The 20306-nt window shown below is 36.7% G+C and overlaps 2 protein-coding genes across 2 annotated transcripts; both read right to left on the bottom strand.

The window, feature by feature from the left end:
- Positions 1–53: 53 nt before the first annotated feature.
- Positions 54–4860, bottom strand: LOC103449413 (glutamyl-tRNA reductase-binding protein, chloroplastic-like). The gene is made up of 13 exons (XM_029090510.2): positions 4611–4860; positions 4390–4443; positions 4123–4209; positions 2995–3093; positions 2231–2326; positions 2052–2117; positions 1867–1957; positions 1598–1665; positions 1437–1502; positions 1086–1136; positions 847–911; positions 482–558; positions 54–388 (listed from the first exon to the last, which is right to left on the bottom strand). Exons 1-12 carry the CDS (start codon positions 4641–4643, stop codon positions 501–503), a joined length of 834 nt encoding a protein of 277 aa, XP_028946343.2. The 5' UTR covers positions 4644–4860; the 3' UTR covers positions 54–388; positions 482–500.
- A 4294-nt stretch (positions 4861–9154) lies between these two features.
- Positions 9155–15723, bottom strand: LOC103449308 (glutamyl-tRNA reductase-binding protein, chloroplastic-like). Its single transcript, XM_070809910.1, has 13 exons — positions 15544–15723; positions 14275–14391; positions 13400–13477; positions 13148–13234; positions 11970–12068; positions 11102–11197; positions 10925–10990; positions 10744–10834; positions 10427–10542; positions 10085–10135; positions 9833–9897; positions 9475–9546; positions 9155–9378 (listed from the first exon to the last, which is right to left on the bottom strand). Coding segments are annotated over exons 2-13 (939 nt in total). The 5' UTR covers positions 15544–15723; the 3' UTR covers positions 9155–9377.
- Between the last annotated feature and the right edge of the window lie 4583 nt (positions 15724–20306).

Below are 20306 nucleotides of genomic sequence, written 5' to 3'. Positions count from 1 at the left end.
TAGCTGGTTCCAAGCGTATTCTCGAATTGTATGAACCATCTGGACGTTATCCATAAAAAACACCTAAACCCGAACTTCTCGTATATTCAAATCCCATTACATTGAGGTCCATAACACTTATTCTTTACACAATCTGTCACACAGACAAACAGGTCAAGGCAGATAACTTTACAAACAAACAGATATCGGTTTTCACGTTAAACAATTATGAGTTTGGAAGCAGTTTATGTGGATGCCGTAACCATGATTCTTGGTAGTATGTAGACTTTCTTTCTGAGCATACAATAGAAACAAGCATATTCTTCTGCAACGAATATCTCATTTCACCTCTTTTGAGTCCAAATTTTTCCATATCTCTGTGATGGCAGTTCCGAGGTGCTGAAATATCCTACAAAGTAGAACGGGATAAGAAGTTAAGAACCTCTCAAAAGAAGACGGCTCTTATGGACAATCGTATCATTAGAATTTCAGATAAGCGCACCTTGTTACGTACGGTGAGATTAACGATCGTGAGCCTTTGCAGCCTGAAGCATTTCCACTACTAAAGTCTTCACATCCCTAAAAAGAGAGAAATAAATTTCTTCTTAGAAACAATTTACTCCAACTCCAAGTATGCAGTAAGAACTTTTGATAGCAATCTTGACTATAGCCACAAATCACGTCAACCAGGAAAAAATAATAACTATATCCTCCGACCAACATGAGGGAGAATTATTCCATGATTTATGCAGTACGACATTAACATAAAAACCTTGCAGAATCTGGAATAACTGAAGCAGAAGTAAACAGAAAATAAATCTTGACTTCAACAGAAAGGGAAACATTCATATAAACGAGAGGTCTCACTTTCGATCCTCTGCACGTCTAGGAAAAGGTATGCGGAGCTTGAAATTATCTCCCTGATAGCCAACCTAAAATGAGAGTAACAAAGTCCAAAAAATATCATGTCAAAATGGAAGAAATTTTATTGGTGAATTTGTATAGCATTTCTGGCACAAAACCTCAGTTGCAGAACAGAGACAAATGGTTTATTAAAAATATAAAGGATGGCTATTAGCAATGAAAAGTTAAAAATTGGTTGTTACCTTAACATTGAAACCCAGGCTGTCCAAGTCCAACATGTAAGCAGAGTCCACCTGCCGAAAACCAAAATCACCTTGCATCAAACTAAACTTTCCCCACCCGTCTATGTGTTCATATCTTTTATTATTCCAAAATTCATAAATGGATCTGGGCGATTCATGCAGAATACTTCCGAAGTGTCAGCCTGGCAGAAACAACATGTATTGGCACAATATTGACACCATATTCATTGGTTTAGTTTTAAGTTTTAGGTAATGTGAGCACAGTTGATATCCCCTATATTGAGAAGGAAAAGATGAAGAAGAAAAGAAACACCTTTCCTAATAATATTAGTTTATAACAGTTGAAAATACCGGAATAGACGTCGAGTGTTGCACAATGGCTTTTGTATCGTCAGCATGATCCCTGTTCATGTGAGACTGGGAAGCAATAGTTTTAAGATTCTATTAGAAAAAGCGAACAATTCATACTAAGATGAACCATAAAGCATGTATACTAGTTAAGGAGTCAGTACTGCAACAGGCTTTGAAAATTGAGCAATTGGATCAACTTTTGCAGCTTTATACTCCTCACTTCCGAACTCTGAAAGTAAAAGTAGTGAATGTTAAGAAAAATGTGAAATATATATAACAATTACAATATTTTGTAAATAAATAAATAATAAAAAATCCACAAGAGGTGCTAAAAACAGAAAAATAACAAGGCCATGGTACATCCGTTTCAAAAGTTATCTACAGAGTACAAAATTATCTTTCCCAACAAGACACCAAAAAGGTGAAGTACCTCCTGATCCTAACAAGGCTGTTGCAACCCCTGACACGTATCGCACAACTTTTGGTTCAATGCGCATGAATTGGAAGTCGCCAAAGTCAACCTTCAGATTGTACGTGATGATTTAATACTGATATAAAATTTGGTGCAACATATCATCCATTTACATTAATTATGCTTCGGAACAAGATTGTTACCGAAAATGCATTGGGATGCTTAGCCAAATATGCAGTGCGTATGGCTGCTTGATCCATCTCGGAAACCTAAATGATTGTAACAACCATTTTAGATTGTTTGCAACCAGAGAGAGAGAGAGAGAGAGAGAGAGAGAGCACTTCAAACACTATATAAAATTAGAAAAGCAGCCATTACTTACAGGAATAGCATCACCATGCAGCGTGACCACCAAATCAGTCCTATCTTCAGGGTCTTTAGCCACAAGCAATGAGCACTTGGGATTAATGGCTAGGTCCTATTGAATCGAAAAATGAAAAAGCACGATAGGATATGATATTATTGATATTGGTGATATTAACATGCAGAGAGATCCATACAGTGATAAAGTAGCAGCTTATTTTAGTCGGCTGATTTCCATGATTGGAAGGGTTACATGTTTTTACAGAAAATTATATGGAACAGATTGAAGTTTAAAACATAATGTTCTGCAGTCTTCCTTCCACATGAAAGAAGGTTAGCATCATTTCAAGTGAAGAAAGGATGCTGCCTATGCATCTAGATAATATATTGCAGCTTAGTTCCAATTTTAGCTTGAGTGAGCATTGTGTAAGAGCAAAACTCTCTTCAAAGAGAGTGTTTTCTGGGGTAATGAAATAGCGAGTGTATCACGGTTTAACTTTGCATTTGGGTTGCATTGATTTAACTCAACTGTCTTGCATTCGTTATATTCCTTTTGAAGAAGAACGATCCCTCATTGATGCAGGGAGAACTTTTTGAACAAAAACTCATGAACATAATTTTTACTGCCTATTTATAAGGACAATTGTGTATTGCTGTGTGGTGTGATTTCTCTTTTGTGCTTAAACCTCAACAAGTGGTATCAGAGAAAGATTTTTTGAGGTTCACATTAGTTGTTATTCACCCCCAAGCCAACAATATGTTTGAAGTTAAAATCCAACAAACCTTTGTATGAACTGCCAAGCTGCTAATTGCTAATATTGGAGATCCATCTGCATCACATGCAAAGTCAACCATTGATCCTGATGGATGATCCTCATGCTTCTGCACATTAAAGAAAACCAAAGAAAATGATTCAAGGACAACAACGTCGTTGAAGCAATAAATCCCATAAACATCAATCAACCAGAGTGATTAATAGGAACGATACTCATAAGAGGTCAATCATAAAATTACAACACCCTATGAATGTTAAAGAAAAGTATTATTTATTCCCAAACCATGTATCAACGTCAGGCTTTGGTAATCAGTACCAGAAAAAACCATCAGAAAACAGTCTGGAGGGTTTTTGGTCCAGCATCATGCTTCTGTAGTGCAATTACGTATTTTTTGCACAGTTTTCATCACCGACCACCAGTGCGTCCTAAATTTAATTTTATCCAAAAAAAAAATAATTTGAACAAAACTTCAGCCTCATTAACTTGTTGGGAATCAAACCTTTGATTGCTTCATCCCGAATTTTGTAAGAAAGACTTACGATACTCCACAAAGCCATTAGCCTCAATCCTCAAAGTGTACGGTTATTATGAGGACCACCACAAAGACTACACTATGCATAAACTTTAAAAAGCCTAATGAGATAATGTTGCTTTCATGTAATTACTAGTTAAAGAAAGAGAGATTTATATGGGTGCATCCAAATGCATGAAATAATGTTCCTTTTTGAGGGATGAATGTTAGGCCTACCCTCAATCATAGACTGGGAGACATCTAATCCAAATAGGATTGCTATCTGGTCTCCAGTTGGATTCCAACCAGAATCGATAAATCCCCTTCTTCACAAGTCACTACTTAGTAGACCAAACCATAATCCCACATTCCGAGGTAGTTCATTCTCATAAGCTCCACACTATACGACTGGAGACCAGCGATGCTTTAGATTCTTTTCATCCATTCAGGGATTTTTCATGAATTGGGCATAAAGTCCTAAGCTTCTAGATCAAAAATATTAATTGACCAGTCTACTATTAGCAAGGTGCAAGAAGGTGATGCACTACTCTCAGAATTAAATAACTAAGAAACAGAAATTCATTTGCGAAAGAAGAAAGCAAAAAGAAAAAATGATATGGAAACCTGAGAAAAAGTGGAGAGCGTTCCGCGAACACTACGATCAAGTAGAGTACGGATTTCCTCAACCGGGGGAAGCCGAGCAGCCTTTTCCTGTAACAACAACCAAATAAAGATTCAACAGAGCTAAATCCTACATTCCCAAGTTCAATTTCCTACACTAATAGTCTAATAGCAATAGTACATTATTTATGTAGAAACTTTGAAAATGGACATGTGATGCAGTAGAAGTGTTCAACTTTACATCAAATTTTACCAAGTATTAAACTTTACCTGATGAGATTGGATCAACTGAAAAACACTGGCATCATCTCCACCTGAAAAACTCTGATCAAAGAAGAACGATTGAAATTAAGGCTTAAAAGTTTACAACTTTACATCAAAATTTTCACACTTAATTTCTAAATCATTCATTCATTGCAAAATCAGATACAAATATCTCACAGAACCAATCAAAAAATGGTTGTTTTTTCTTTCTGGAATCATAAGGGTACCTGAGTAGCAGACTGAGCGGCGGCGGTAGCCATGGATAAACGAGGAGGAGGAGTTGTTGGGGAGGAGAAGAAGGTGGAGGAGGGGCGAAATTGTAAGATGAGAGGGGAGTGAAGGGTATTATGGCCATTTAAGCGGGAGAATAGGTTGGTCTGCCAAGGCTTCACAACAGTCTTCAATATCTCCCTCTTCTTTCACACACACACCCCCCCCCCCTCCCGGCCACCTAACTCTAACTCTCTCTTCCTTATTCGTTAACGGTTGGAACTTGGAATTTGGTTGTTTCACGTTTTATTTTTTTTTCTTTTCTTCTCTTTCATTTTCTTCGTTTATTTGAAAACTCATACAATCGATATTTACGTTAATTTATTTAAAAAATATAATTTTTTTTAATACATTGATATTAAGGGATAGAGAGTTCGGCTAAACCACACAATGGACAACCTAATTTAGTATCGATTTCGTCATCCATGAGATTTGAATCTAAGACATCTTATTTCCAAGTGAAGATGAATACCACTAGAATTTTAGATAAGAAAAAAAACCAAAATTTTGTAGGACAATTATGAATATGTCACTTTAAAAATAATTATAAATGAAGGTAGTTTTTTGTTGGAAATTTAATGAAACACTTCTGGTACTGTTTATTTTTAAAGTTGGGAATTGTTATTAGCATTCCAAAAATCTCATTCTACACTCATCATAAGTGTATTTTTCTTTTTAATTATAGAAAGTTTGGAGTGCTAATAACAATTCATTTAATGTTAAAGATATTTTTATCTTGAAAAGTCACTTATGGTACTATTTATTTACATTTTTATTTTATTATTTTGATTAAAATTAAAATTTTCGAGGACTTTTGGGTAGTTTTCTTTTTATTCTTTTGTTCTCTAATTAAGCTTTTGAAGTGTCTTGTTATAAAACTTATAGTTGTCAAGCTGTTTTGCCTAATACTAAAGTTATTTTGTGAGTCTGTTTGGTTTGGTTACATGAATTCTGATGGGGCTCTGCTCTGGTGTAGCGCAGGTGAGAACCGAAAGTCATCTTCACCGGAGAAGGAGGAAAGGTACTACACCACAAGAGGATCAGTGGGTGTGGATGGGAGTTGTAATGGCAACGGGAATGGGAAGGTTATGATGGACGGAAACAGTGTTGAGGACCGGGGGCTTGTTTGGCCGAAACTGTACGTCAGTTTGTCGAGCAAAGAGAAAGAAGAGGACTTTTTGGCTATAAGGGTTGCAAACTTCCCCAAAGACCCAAGAAAAGGGCCAAACTCATCCAAAGAAGCTTACTTGTAAGTCCTCTTGTTAGTTTCTCGGCTAAATAACAGATTTGAAATTGGACTGTATTTTCCTCGTGTGGCTAAGCGAGTTCAACTTTAGCTTCTGATACCGATTTTTGGTTGGGTTGTAGTTGGTGAGTCCCGGTGCATGGCTCACTGATGTGTGCCAAGAGAGAGATGAAGTTAGGGAGAAGAAAAGTACCAAGAAGGTACTTGAACTGGAATTATTATATCATTTGCTGCATCATTTTTGTTTATTTTCGAGGGGTATGAGTACTCGTATTTTGATATTTGGTTGATGTTTGAATGATGCAGAGACGAGACTAGGGATAGACAAAATACCCATGGGTTTGGGTAACCGCAGTTACCCGCCCATTTAAAATTGACGGTTACGGTTATGGGTAACCATTTAGACAAATAAACGGTTATAGGTATAACCGTTTATCCGTGAAATTTAAATAAACGGTTATCGGTATTATCCACGGTTATAACGGGTATCCATCGGTTATGGGTATTACCCGCGGTTATAACGGATATCCATTTACCCATTTAATTTAATATATGTAAAATTTAAAAAAAAAAATTATTAACCCTCAGAAAACTCACAAAAATTGAATTCCACCGAAATTGAATTAGAGGGGCCAATAGGGTTTTGTGGGTGAGAGGATGATGGTCTTATGACTACTTTTTCCATTTTGGTTTTGTGTTAATGTAACCGATTCATGTCTGTAAAGTTATAAACTGATTCATGAAATTGCCATACAAGCAGCACTGTTATATCAATGGTGTTTTATATCAGTTGGTTTTGCATAATGCCATTTTGCTAGTAAAGGAACAGTTGATTGAGTGATGTTTTATATCAGTTGGTTTCAGAATATTTTGTGATTGAACGTGTTCAAAAGTGTTTAGTTTCAGAATATTTTGGAGCTTTGAATCATCTAGTATTCAAGATAATGACTATTTTTTGTTTTTAGAAGCTTTACTTTGTAATCGTATGAATTATAATTAAATACTTGATTGGGTGTAGCAGAAAAATATCGTTCGTAAACTATTATTTCAATTATTGGAATTGTATGAGGACTTAAATGATTAAAATAGGGAAATGCATGCTAAAATTTACCTATAACGGTATTTAATTGTCAGAAAACGAAAATTATGACAAATTTTTATTTTGTAATTTTCAAGTTGTTAAAAAAAAACATGTAAACGGGTGAAAAAATTGGTAAATGGGTAAAAAAAGATAGACAGGTTCAAAAACGGGTAAATAGTTATGGTTAAATGGATAAATGGTTATGGTTAAATAAGTACACGGTTATGGATATGGATAACCGTTTATAAACGGTTATGGTTATGGGTATAACCATTTATGTAATTACCCAACGGGTAAACGGTTATGCGGATATGGATATAAACGATTATGGGTAAATAACCGCGGTTACCCGCCCGCCATAACCGTTGTCCATTCCTAGCAGAGACCAAGAGGATTGAAGGGTATGGGAGCCTGGAAACCGAGTCGGAGTGATAGGTGTAATTTAAATTCAATTGTATTGAAGCAGAAGGGAAGACAGTTTTCTTTGTTCTGTTTAGAAGATGAATGCGGTGTGTAATGTGGAGTGGTTAGGCTTTTGTTCGACTAAAAGGGGGTTATTGTAAATTACGAAATTATGTTTTGTATACAACTGTGAGCAATGAAAAATTATGTTTTGTAGTGCGGAGACATTTTTGGGCTAAGGGGCTTCGGTGTCACGACACGAATACAGGGGGAACACATGACGTGAGATAGGAATCCTTACCAAATGATAAAAAATTATATTAACTATTGGTCTGCCGACATTTTTATACGTTATCTTTTAAAAGTTACAATGTCATACTTCATCTTACAAATTTGTGTCAATGTCATACCTCTGTCAGTTTTTCTGTTAAATGATGACGTGGCTAGAGACGGAACCCACTCACTAATCCAACTAGATTAAAAAATAATTAAATATATATTTTAATAATTAAATATTAAAAAATTAAAAAAATTAAAAATTAAAAAAACTAAAAAAAAATAAAAATGGCCTAAGGGATCCGGCCTTCCCTTTCCTCCACCCGCACCAACACTTTTTCTTCTTCGCCACCAAACCCTTCCCCATCCCCCCAACCTTCCTCCACCACCCTCTCTCTCTCCGGGATGCGGTCTCCCTCCTCCGTCCCTCTCCCCACTCGCACTCGTCCTTTCCTCACCACCACCTCCCAACCGGACCCATCCCTCCCTTAGTCCCTCCATACCCAACCTTCCTTAACCACCCCACCGCCGCCTCTCTTTCTCCACCTTCACCACCCCTTTGAAGAAACCAAAAAAACCAAGCCCACACCCAAATCCCACACCAAAAAAAAAAAACCAAACCCACACGCAAATCCCTTTCCCCTCCTACACACACCCAGATCCCCTTCCCCTCCTAAACACCCAAACCCTCGATTCCCTCCCCGCATTTCGCCGCAACCCATTGTCGCCACCCTAGGCTTCTAACCTCGCCGCCTCCTTGCACCAGCTCGTGCACGATTACGCTTGGGACCCCGTGGGAAGGAGAAAGATGGCGAGTTGGTGGATGCTGGCCTCAACGCCGGTGGTTGCAGAGAGAAGAGGGAGTTAGAGTGGGAAAGAGATGCGGGAGAAGATAAAGAGGAGAGAGAGAAGGGTTGGTGTGGGTGGAAGAAATGAAGGCCCGCATCCCCAAGCATTTTTTATTTGTTTAGTTTTTTAATTTTTAAATATTTTATTATTAAAAATATTTTATATTATTTTTTAATCCAAATAATCCAGTTGGATTAGTGAGTGAATCCTGTCTTTGGCCACGTCAGTATTTAGTAGAGAAATTAATAGAAAATTGACGAAGGTCTGACATTGGCATAAATTCGTAAGATGAGGTATGATAGATTACCACTGTTTTATAATTTACCCTAGAATATTTATCGTAAGTATGTTAGATTACCACTGCAATATGCCAAACACGAGGTAAAATCGCGAGCGACCAACACCCAAAACAACTTGAATTCGGAAGAGAATGGCCCGTAGAAGCTTAAAGGCATCCGTCACGCCAAAAACGCAGTGGAGTAGCTGGTTCCAAGCGTATTCTTGAATTGTATGATCCACCTGGACATTATCCATGAAAACACCTAAACCGGAACTTCTCGTATATTCAAATCCCATTGCATTGAGGTCCATAACAATTTATCCTTTACGCAATCTGTCAAACAAACAAACAGGACAAGGCAGAGGACTTTACATACAAACAGATATTCGCTTTTCACGTTAAACGATTATGAGTTTGGAAGCAGTTTATGTGGATGCCGTAACCATGATTCTTAGTATTATGTAGAATTTCTTTCTGAGCATACAATAGAAACAAGCATATTCTTCTGCAACGAATATCTCATTACACCTCTTTTGAGTCCAAAATTTTCCATATCTCTGCGATGGCAGTTCCGAGGTACGGAAATATCCTACAAAGTAAAACGGGATAAGAAGTTAAGAACCTCTCAAAAGAAGACGACTCTTATGAACAACCGTATCATTAGAAATTCAAATAAGCACACCTTCTTATGGACTGGGAGGATAACAACCTCGAGCCATTGCAGCCGCAATCATTTCCATCATTAAAGTCTTCACATCCCTAAAAAGAGAGATAAATTTCTTGTTAGAAACAATTTACTCCAACTCAAAGTATGCAGTAAGAACTTTTGATACCAATCTTGACTATAGCCACGAATCACGTCAACCAGGAAAACAGAATAACTATATCCTCCGACCAACATGAGGGACAATTATTCCATGATTTATGCAGTACGACATTAACATAAAAACCTTGCAGAATCTGGAATAACTGAAGCAGAAGTAAACAGAAAATAAATCTTGACTTCAACAGAAAAGGAAATATTCATATAAACAAGAGGTCTCACTTTTGATCCTCTGCACGTCTAGGAAAAGGTATGCGGAGCTTGAAATTATTCCCCTGATAGCGAGCCTAAAATGAGAGTAACAAAGTCCAAAAAATATCATGTCAAAATGGAAGAAATTTTATTGGTGAATTTGTATAGCATTTCTGGCACAAAACCTCATTTGCAGCAGAGACAAATGGTTTATTAAAAATATAAAGGATGGCTATTAGCAACGAAAAGTTGGAGATTGGTAGTTAGTAAACTACTAGTTACCTTAACATTGAAACCCAGGCTATCCAAGTCCAACATGTAAGCAGAGTCCACCTGACGAAAAACAAAATCACCTTGCATCAAACTAAACTTTCTCCACCTGTCTATGTGTTCATATCTTGTATTATTCCAAAATTCATAAATAGATCTAGGCAATTCATGACGAATACTTCCGAAGTGTCACCCTGGCATAAACGTGTATTGGCACAATATTGACACCATATTCATTGGTTTTGTTTTAACTAATGTGGGGCAAAGTTGATATCCCCTATATTGAGAACAAAAAGATGAAGAAGAAAAGAAACACATTTCCTAATAATATTAGTTTATAACACTTGAAAATACCGGAATAGACATCGACTGTTGCACAATGGCTATTGTATGGTTAGCATGAGCCATATAAGCCTTCAATTGAGCAACTGGATCAACTTTTGCAGCTTTATACTCCTCACTTCCGAACTCTGAAAGTAAAAGCAGAGAATGTTAAGAAAAATGTGAAATATATGCAACAATATTTTGAAAATAAATGATAAATAAAATATCCATAAGAGGTGCTAAAAACAGAAATATAACAAAGGCCTTGGTACATCAGTTTCAAAAGTTATCTACAGAGTAAAACATTATCTTTTCCAAGAGCAACAAACACCAAAAAGGTAAAGTACCTCCTGATCCTAACAAGGCTGTTGCAACCCCTGACACGTATCGCACAACTTTTGGTTCAATGCGCATGAATTGGAAGTCGCCAAAGTCAACCTTCAGATTGTACATGATGATTTAATACTGATATAAAATTTGGTGCAACATATCATCCATTTACATTATGCTTCGGAACAAGATTGTTACCGAAAATGCATTGGGATGCTTAGCCAAATATGCAGTGCGTATGGCTGCTTGATCCTTCTCGGAAACCTAAATGATTGTTCACAAAAGAACAACCATCTTCAATTGTTTGCAACCACAGAGAGAGAGGGAGAGAGCACTTCAAACAATATCCAAAATTAGATAAGCAGCATTACTTACAGGAATAGCATCACCATGCAGCGTGACCACCAAATCAGTCCTGTCTTCAGGGTTTCTAGCCACAAGCAATGAGCACTTGGGATTAAGGGCTAGGTCCTATTGATCAAAAAATGAAAAGGCACGACAGGATATGATATTATTAATATTGGTGATATTAACATGCAGAGAGATCCATACAGTGATAAAGTAGCAGCTTATTTTACTAGGCTGGTTTCCGTGATTGGAAGGGCTACATGTTTTACAGAAAATTATATGGAACAGATTGGAAGTTTCCTTCCACATGAAAGAAGGTTAGCATCATTTCAAGTGAAGAAAGGATGCTGCCTATGCATCTAGATAATATATTGCAGCTTAGTTCCAATTTTAGCTTGAGTGAGCATTGTGTAAGAGCAAAACTCTCTTCAAAGAGTGCGTTTTCTGGGGTATTGAAATAGTGAGTGTATCACGGTTTAACTTTGCATTTGGGTTGTGTAGATTTAACTCCAACTGTCTTGCATTCGTTATATTCCTTTTCCATTTATAATGGCAATTGTGTATTGCTGTGTGGTGTGATTCCTCTTTTGTGCTTAAACCACAACAAGTGGTATCAGGGATTATATTTCTAGCAATGTTTGGGCTACGTCCACACTAATTATATTTCTCTGAGAGTATTTGTGAGGGAGAGAGTGTGAGAGCTTTGCTCTAGATAGGAGAGGCTTCCCCCAATTGTGAGGGTGAGGAGTCCTTTTATAGAATAAGGGCTCCTCACTTATTACATATTTGCCCCTTCCTTTATTACATAATTACATTTGAATCCCCCGAGTATTTATACGAGGTCTAAATACGAAGGCCCTAAATATGGTATAAACAAAGTTAAATTCCAACAAACCTTTGTATGAACTGCCAAGCTGCTAACTGCTAAAATTGGAGATCCATCTGCATCACATGCAAAGTCAACCATTGATCCTGATGGATAACCCTCATGCTTCTGCACATTAAAGAAAACCAAAGAAAATGATTCAAGGACAACAAGGTCGTTGAAGCAATAAATACCATAAACATCAATCAACCAGAGTGATTAATAGGAACCAATAAGAGGCTGATCATAAAATGACAACACCCTATGAATATTAAAGAAAATTATTATCTATATTATTCCCCAACGATGCATCAATGTCAGGCTTTGGTAATCAGTACCAGGAAAAAAATAAAAATAAAAAAATACAAAACATCAGAAAACAGTCTGGAGGGTTTTTGGTCCAGCATCATGCTTCTGTAGTGCAATTACGTATTTTTTGCACACTTTTCATCACCGACCACCAGTGTGTCCTAAATCTACTTTTATTCAAAAACAAAAATAATTCGAACAGAACTTTAACCTCATTAACTTGTTAGGAATCAAGCCCTTGATTGCTTCATCCCGAATTTTGTAAGAAAGACTTACGATACTCCACAAAGCCAATAGCCTCAATACTCATAGTGTATGCTTACTATCAGAACCACCACAAAGATTATGCTATGCATAAACTTTAAAAAGCCTAATCACTAGTGAGAGGAACTTACATATATATGAGATAATGTTACTTTCATGTAATTACTAGTTAGAGAAAGAGAGATTTATACAAGTGCATCCAAGTGCATGAAATAATGTTCCTTTTTTTAGGAAGGATTGTTAGGCCCACCCACAATCATAGACTGGGAAACATCGAATTTAAATAGCATTGCTACCTGGTCTCCAGTTGGATTCCAACCAGAAACAATAAATCCCCTTATGCAAGAGTCACTACTTACTAGACCAAACCATAAGCCCAAATTCCAAGGTAGTTCATTCTCATAAGCTCCACACTATACGACTGGAGACCGGCAATGCTTTAGATTCTTTTTATCCATTTCCGGGGATTTTTGCATGAATTGCGCATAAAGTCCTAAGCTTCTAGATCAAAAATATTAATTGACCAGTCTACTACTAGCAAGGTGCAAGAAGGTCATGCACTACTCTCAAAATTAAATAACTAAGAAACAGAAATTCATTTGAGAAAGAAGAAAGCAAGGAAATGATATGAAAACCTGAGAAAAAGTGGAGAGCATTCCGTGAAAACTAAGATGAAGTAGAGTTCGGATTTCCTCAACTGGGGGAAGCCGAGCAGCCTTTTCCTGTAACCAAATAAAGATTCAACAGAGCTAAATCCTACATTCCCACATTCAATTTTCTACACTGAAAGCAAAAGTACATTATTTATGTAGAAATTTTGAATATAGACATGTGATGCAGTAAAAGTGTTCAACTTTACATCAAATTTTACCAAGTATTCAACTTACCTGATGAGATTGGATCAACTGAAAAACACTGGCACCATCTCCAGTTGAAACACTGGCATCATCTCCAGTTGAAACACTCTGATCAAAGAACAACGATTGAAATTAAGGCTTAAAAGTTTACAACTTTACATCAAAATTTTCACACAATTTCTAAATCATTCATTCCTTGCAAAATCAGATACAAATATCTCAAACAATCACAAAACCAATAAAAAAATAAAACTATAAATTTGGGGTTCATTTGTGTTTTTTTCTGGAATCATAAGGTTACCTGAGTAGCTGACAGAGCAGCGGCGGTAGCTATGGATAAACGAGGAGGAGGAGTTATTGGTGAGGAGAAGAAGGTGGAGGAGGGGTGAAATTGTAAGATGAGAGGGGAGTGAAGGGTATTATGGCCATTTAAGTGGGAGAATAGGTTGGTCTAGGGGTGGGTTTGGTTCCATTAGGTTCGGTTTTTTGCCAAAATCGGAAACTGAACCAAAATTATTGTTCGGCTCAGTTCGGTTCGGTTCGGTTTTTTCCAGTTCGGTTTCGGCCCAGTTCGGTTTTTTTTTTTTTTTTTTAATAGCAAAAAAATTTCCTAAGAACACAAAGCTTGCAGCCATTTTGTAATACATCTTCCACATTCATTTCAACATAATCGATAAAATAAGCATTCCAAATTTTCAATAGAATCAAAGACAATGAAAATAAACATTCAAAGTTCAATTACAATCAAGTCTTCCAAAGTCCAAAGTTAAAAAAACATCAAAGTTCAAATCTTCCAAAAGTCCAAACTTAAAATAAACATCAAAGTTCAAGTCTTCGACACCTAAAATAAACATTCCAAAATCCAAACTTTAAATAAATATTCGACTTAAGATATGACTGCTTACTTCCGATGGTACACTCGAAGATGAGTTCGTTTGATCATGAAGGCTATTTGATTTTGATCCCATTGAGTTTGAACTTGAGCTTGAGGACCTTGAGACCTTTGACGCCTTTGACTTCATCTAATTCACACAAAATAATAAGAGGATAGTAGTTAGTACTACAAACTTATACAAAAGTAAATGTTAATTAAAATCTGGAAGGCCATTGATACAAAATCAAGACAAAATCTGGAAGGCCAATCATCCTCATTGGTATAAAAGTTAAAAAATTATGATTTAATCTTATGTGATCATTTTTCAAGGCCAATGATACAAAAATGCAGCAAGAATAAGACAGAACTGACCTATGAGGTCCTCCCTGGGGAATAGCAAGACTACAACAATGAACCTATCTTGATCTAGTGGAAGAAATTAATTAGTTGTCCTGCTTTAAATGTGTTTGCCACATACAACGCAATTTCTCCTTGATACAAATTAGTACCGCAGGCCTCCTCCTCCATATCATCCTATTTAATTTTCCAGTGATCAACTTCTATTAACGCCAAAAACAGACACACCAACTACACACAGTAAACACAATATGTAATTCAGTACTCCACACAACAATACCATTTACCTAGTAACCACCATATTTTTGCAATAACTATACCTTCGTATTGCTTGAATTCTCCTTTATACTTTCAACTAGATCTGTAAACTTTCATCCATTCAATGCAGATAATACAAAAGTAACTCCCTTAATACAAAAAAAAAGGCGGCAGCACAAGGCTTTTCCTTTAACCAAAAGATAAATCACAAATCACAAATCAACCCAGAAAATGAAACAATTCCAGATGCAAGGATAATAAAAAATAAAAGGACAATCTAAAAGGAATTTTTTTTTTTTTTAAAGGCCACAAATCTGACCTTTCCAGAGATTATGATCCGACGATCTTTCTTGTGGTTGTGCTTTGCCACAAATCTTACTTTAACCGTTCAGAGTTATACAACGCAAACCCCTCACACAAAATCATGTGGTTAATTTTCAGTCCACATATATATATAGTTAGATCCATACATCGAACCTTCATCGATCAAAACCCCAGATGTTTTCCACTCACATTCATCTATCTTCAAGATCCAAACAACCACAGAGAGCAAACATTCAAACCAAACCACTAAAACTGTATAAAATAATGGACGGAAAATCTGTAAATAGAGCAGAACCAATTTGAATGGAACCAATTTGAACAGAACCAATTAAACACACAGAAGTGAGAGTGTGAGACTAACCGGCGAGGTGTGAGAGATTGAGAGTGAGAAGGTTGCCGCTGGTAATGAGAGACAGAGAGTTTGAGAGAGTGATTGAAGACCGAGAGAGGGAAAGAGAGGAGGCTCAGGGCTCAGGCTGCTGCGCTGCGCGAACTGGGAAAACGGGAGAGACCGAGGGAGGAGGGATAGCCGGTTAGGGACCTAGGGTTGCACATCCGGGGTAAAACGATGCCGTTTTAGAATAGGATTATTAATTAATAAAACAATTACAAAACGATGTCGTTTTGAAGAACTTTGGTTTGATTCGGTTTGGTTCGGTTTCCAAATCTAGAAATGGAAACCGACCCAACTAGATTCAGCTCGGTTTGGTTCAAAGGATTCGGTTCGTTTTTTCAACCTCAGTTCGATTTTCAATCAAGTTTTTATTCAGTTTTCAGTTTTTCCAACCCACCCCTAGGTTGGTCTGCTAAGGCTTCACAACAATCTTCAACATCTCTCTCTTCTTCGCACGGAAAGGGATCCCTTCCTCCTAATCTATCAATTTCGAAGATTCGGATCGTTAAAATTTGATCTGACGGGTAAAGTTATTATAATTTTAAAATATATCTCTGTTTGTATCTGTTGGATCATCTTTCAAGTGACCAAATCTTCGAACTTGATGAATTTGAAGAAAATGATCTGGATAAAATCCCCTTCACACGCCACCTAACTCTTTAACTCTCTCTTCCTTTTTCATTAATGGTTGGAACTTGGAATTTGGTAGTTTCACGTTTTATTTCTTTTCTTTTCTTCTTTTTTATTTTCTTCATTTATTTGTTTTCAATAAGCTGCGATTTATTTGTTTTCAATACCCATTAAAACTAGTACAATGATATAATCGAAATTCTACACACACACACACAAAAAACAAAAAAAAAAACAGAAAAATTTCTAAAACAATTACAAATATGTCACTTGAAAATAATTTTTTAAATGAACGGTTTTTTCAATAAATTTTACAAAAATATCTTGAGTAAGTTGTAGTAATGGTTCCTGAACTTTAATCAAATTGGAGCAATGGTCCTCAACTAAAAATCTATTATCATTGGTCTATCAACGTATCAAAATATGTAGCTATAGTCTTTTTCATCAATTCTTCAAAATTTTGTCAAATTAAGTTATGTTGGAATAACTATTTATATAATTAAGGTCCCTCAACTTATTAAAGTATGTAATTATGGTTATTTTCGTCAATTACGTCAAAAATTTTGTCAAAACAAGTTATTTTGGAAGAATCATTGCTACAATTGGATTAAAGTTAAAAGACAATTTCTCCAATTGAATTAAAGTTGAGGAACCAAAGGTAATGGATTTTTAGTTGAATGATCATAGGTGCACGTTTTGATGAGTTGAATGACCAATGGTAATGAATTTTTAGTTGAATGATCATTGTTCTAATTGAGTTAAAGTTAAGGAATCATAACTACAATTTACTCAAATATTTTAGATCATAAAATTAGTTTTGTAGAGCAAGCCCAAAAAGTATTCAGCACCGTATTAAACTACGAATTGATTAGTATAAAAATTAAATGAGGCAAAGTGATCGTAGGTAAAAGTTCATATGAAATTAGCTAAATCCTTTTTGTCAAATATTTTGGGTAAGTCATCGATGGTCTGGACTATTGAAAAAATAAATAATCTATTAAACATGAGAAATTTTATGTTCATCTAATCACTTGCTACAGTAGGTATAATTAAACATGTTATACATTAAAAGAAAAACTAATAAAAATATTTAGAAATTTTGAATTTTAACGATAAAGTAAATAATATTAAGATTTTTTTTGTGTAAAAATATAATTTTTTGTTAAAATATTTAAATTGCTGACATTAATCGACATGTTCTACTTTTAAAATAATATATTAATAAAAATCATATAACAATTATGCTGAAAAATCTCTCATCAAGCACAGCCATAATAAATTAAAGTAAATTCTCATAGAACAGAATTTGGATAAAGAAATAGATCTGAGATTCCAAAATCTGATCAAGCGTAGCTGTTGATGAATTAACCAGTAATAGTATGATAAACATTGATTGAATTTCATCAATATACAATAACACACGGGATTTTTTTACTCTAATAAATTTATAATCCTCGTTTCCATCTTCCTAAATTCATAAACTAACAAGAATTACGATACAAATCCCAAATCCAATTTGATTAATCGGAGTGCGAATTGGTGCTGTAGGCCGAGAGATCAGAATCGTCGTCGTCGTCGTCGTCGTCGTCGTCATCGGAGGAGAGAAAAGGGAGGCAGAGAAAGGCGACAAGACGACGTCGTAGATGGTGTAGAGGGAAGCAGAAGAGGAGGTGGAGCACTTGGTGGCTACTCAATCGCTCAGGATTGCAGGCGATGTATTGACATAGATTTGCTGATATATTTGCTACCCGAACCACCACATGGCTGTTCAACACCATCTCTCTCTCAGACTCTCTCTCTTCTTCTCTTTTGCTATTTGTTTTTGGATTTAGATCTGGGAAGAAAAAGAAATCAATTAATACATGTTTATTTTCAATTTTTCGGTCAATACATGTTTATTTTCATAAAAAAATAAGAGTAAAATGCAGCAATAGTCATTTAAATTGAGCAATAATCATTTAAATTGAGCAATAATCTTTCAACTAAAAATCAATTATCATTTGTTGATGCACAAAATCAGCGAGGACTTTGATACAACAGAAAGTGTCAGGTTTGTGACCTTCGCTTGGTTGCTTCGATCACTAGTGAAGATAAGTACGTAAATGAATAAGGACAGGGAAGCAAACACAAGATATACGTGGTTCACCCAGATCGGCTACGTCCACGGAGTAGAGGAGTTCTCATTAATTGTGAAGGGTTTACACAAATACATAGGTTCAAGCTCTCATTTTATGAGTTCTAGTGAATAGTTTAGTACAAAATGACATTAGAGATTATTGTGGGAGAATGATCCCTATTTATAGAGGAGAGTTTCTAGTTTTGTTCTAACATTGACACGTGTCGTGTTGTGATTGGCTTCTAATGTTGACACGTGTCGAGCTGTGATTGGCTTCTGATGTCGACACGTGTCGCATTATGATTGGCCTCCTGGTTGAATGGAAGCTCTTCTGGGTCTTTGATGGTATAACGTTGACCGGTGCTCAGTAGTTTCGGGATTGGTCAAGTATGGTACAAACAGTGCTCCCCTAAGTTCCCGAGTGAGGGAAGCTCCTCGGTTGGGGACTTGCAAGATCCAAGCCATTGAGTAATCACGAAACTTCTAAGTACTGAAGTGTGGTATCATTTTCACGTGCCTTATCTGTCTCATATGTAGATGTGGCATCTTCTCTGGAAGTACTTTTCCTCCATCCATGGGTGGTATCTTTAACCGATGAAGATGCACAAGGTAATGTATCAATTTCACTTGAAGCTTACTTGTAGTTTCGGGCTTGGTCAAGTGCGATACAAACCCTATAGTAGGAGTCCCCCAAGTCGCCTAGCTAGGAGATCTGCCGAAAGAGGTGACAGACAAGGTAAGCAGTTAAACTTCCAAGCAAGCAACCCAGGATCGGAGGTTCGACTTTGGCTTCCGGTTGATTGTTCTCCTTCTCATTGTCTCTCATTCAGCTGCCAGGATAAGAAGAAGCAAATGGAGAAGAGATGATATGAGATACTTTTGCTTTTGAAGAAGTAACTTTCCACAGGCTTATTCTTGAACTGTGCTGGAGGGTTTTCTGGTTCCCTTCAGAGTATAAGGCCGACTCAAGAATTTGAGGGTCAAAACAAGTCCATCAAATCTAGAGTACGTTCGACCTTGATGATATGGGATACTTTTGCTGTTGACGGAATAATGAATGTGGTATGGAAAGGTGTCGTGCTGTAGTGATCTGTTTCAGCTCACCGTTGAACCTTCTGCTTCAATCTTTTGCATGGCAGAAGTGGTGTGCAACCTTGCATTTAAATGGTCCTTCAGAACATTCCTTCATAGTGACTCATCCACGCTTGGCAGCTTCAGTGTAAAGAGCCAATATCTGATCAACTGTCATGAGGTATGTGCCGGTGGAATTCATGACCTTGACAGCAGTTGAGGATGAGTTCTCGAGAGCAATGCTAAGTAAGTAACCAGGCAAAGGTCTCAGGCAGTCAGTTCCAGATTGGAGGTTTGATTTCAGGTTCCGACTGACTGCTCTCTTTCTCTTTGTCCTGCAGGTGTGGACAAGGATGAAGACAAGGACATGGAGAAAGCATGATATGGGATACTCTTGCTTTCGACCCTGATGATATGAGATACTCTTGTTCTTGGTGTGGCTTATTTGATGAGGTATTATCGGGGGGAAATAAAGCTGAGTATTTCGAAAGGTTATGTTGATGGTGTATTCTCGAATGCGAGAAAGGGTTGAGCATTTTTGCAGGTTTGCCTGTCCGTTGAGGAGGGAGGTCGATGTATATAGGGATTTCCCAATAACAAGTAGTAATGCTATTCCTTTACCCTTCTTGGTCACAGCAATGTAGTGGGAGCTGCCAGCTTCACGTGTTTTAACTTTGTCAGAGCACTTTGAAAAAGTGGTATGTGGTATCTAGAAAGCTGATGTTGCGTGTGAAGATTACAAACAAGCTTAATCTAAGGAAATCTGGCTCTCGAAGTTTTGAGAGCTGTGCCTCTTCGGTTTTCGAACAAGCAATCCCGTCGGGGATTTGGCTCTCGAGATTCGGAAAGCAGTGCCGCTTCGGTTTTTTAGAAAGTCATTATGTTGGGAGTCTTTTCTCGAATGTGAGTAAAG

This window comes from Malus domestica, chromosome 12, assembly GCF_042453785.1.
Source record: "Malus domestica chromosome 12, GDT2T_hap1".
In the NCBI taxonomy this organism is placed as follows: Eukaryota; Viridiplantae; Streptophyta; class Magnoliopsida; order Rosales; family Rosaceae; genus Malus; species Malus domestica.
This window is presented reverse-complemented; position numbering and strand designations above follow the sequence as displayed.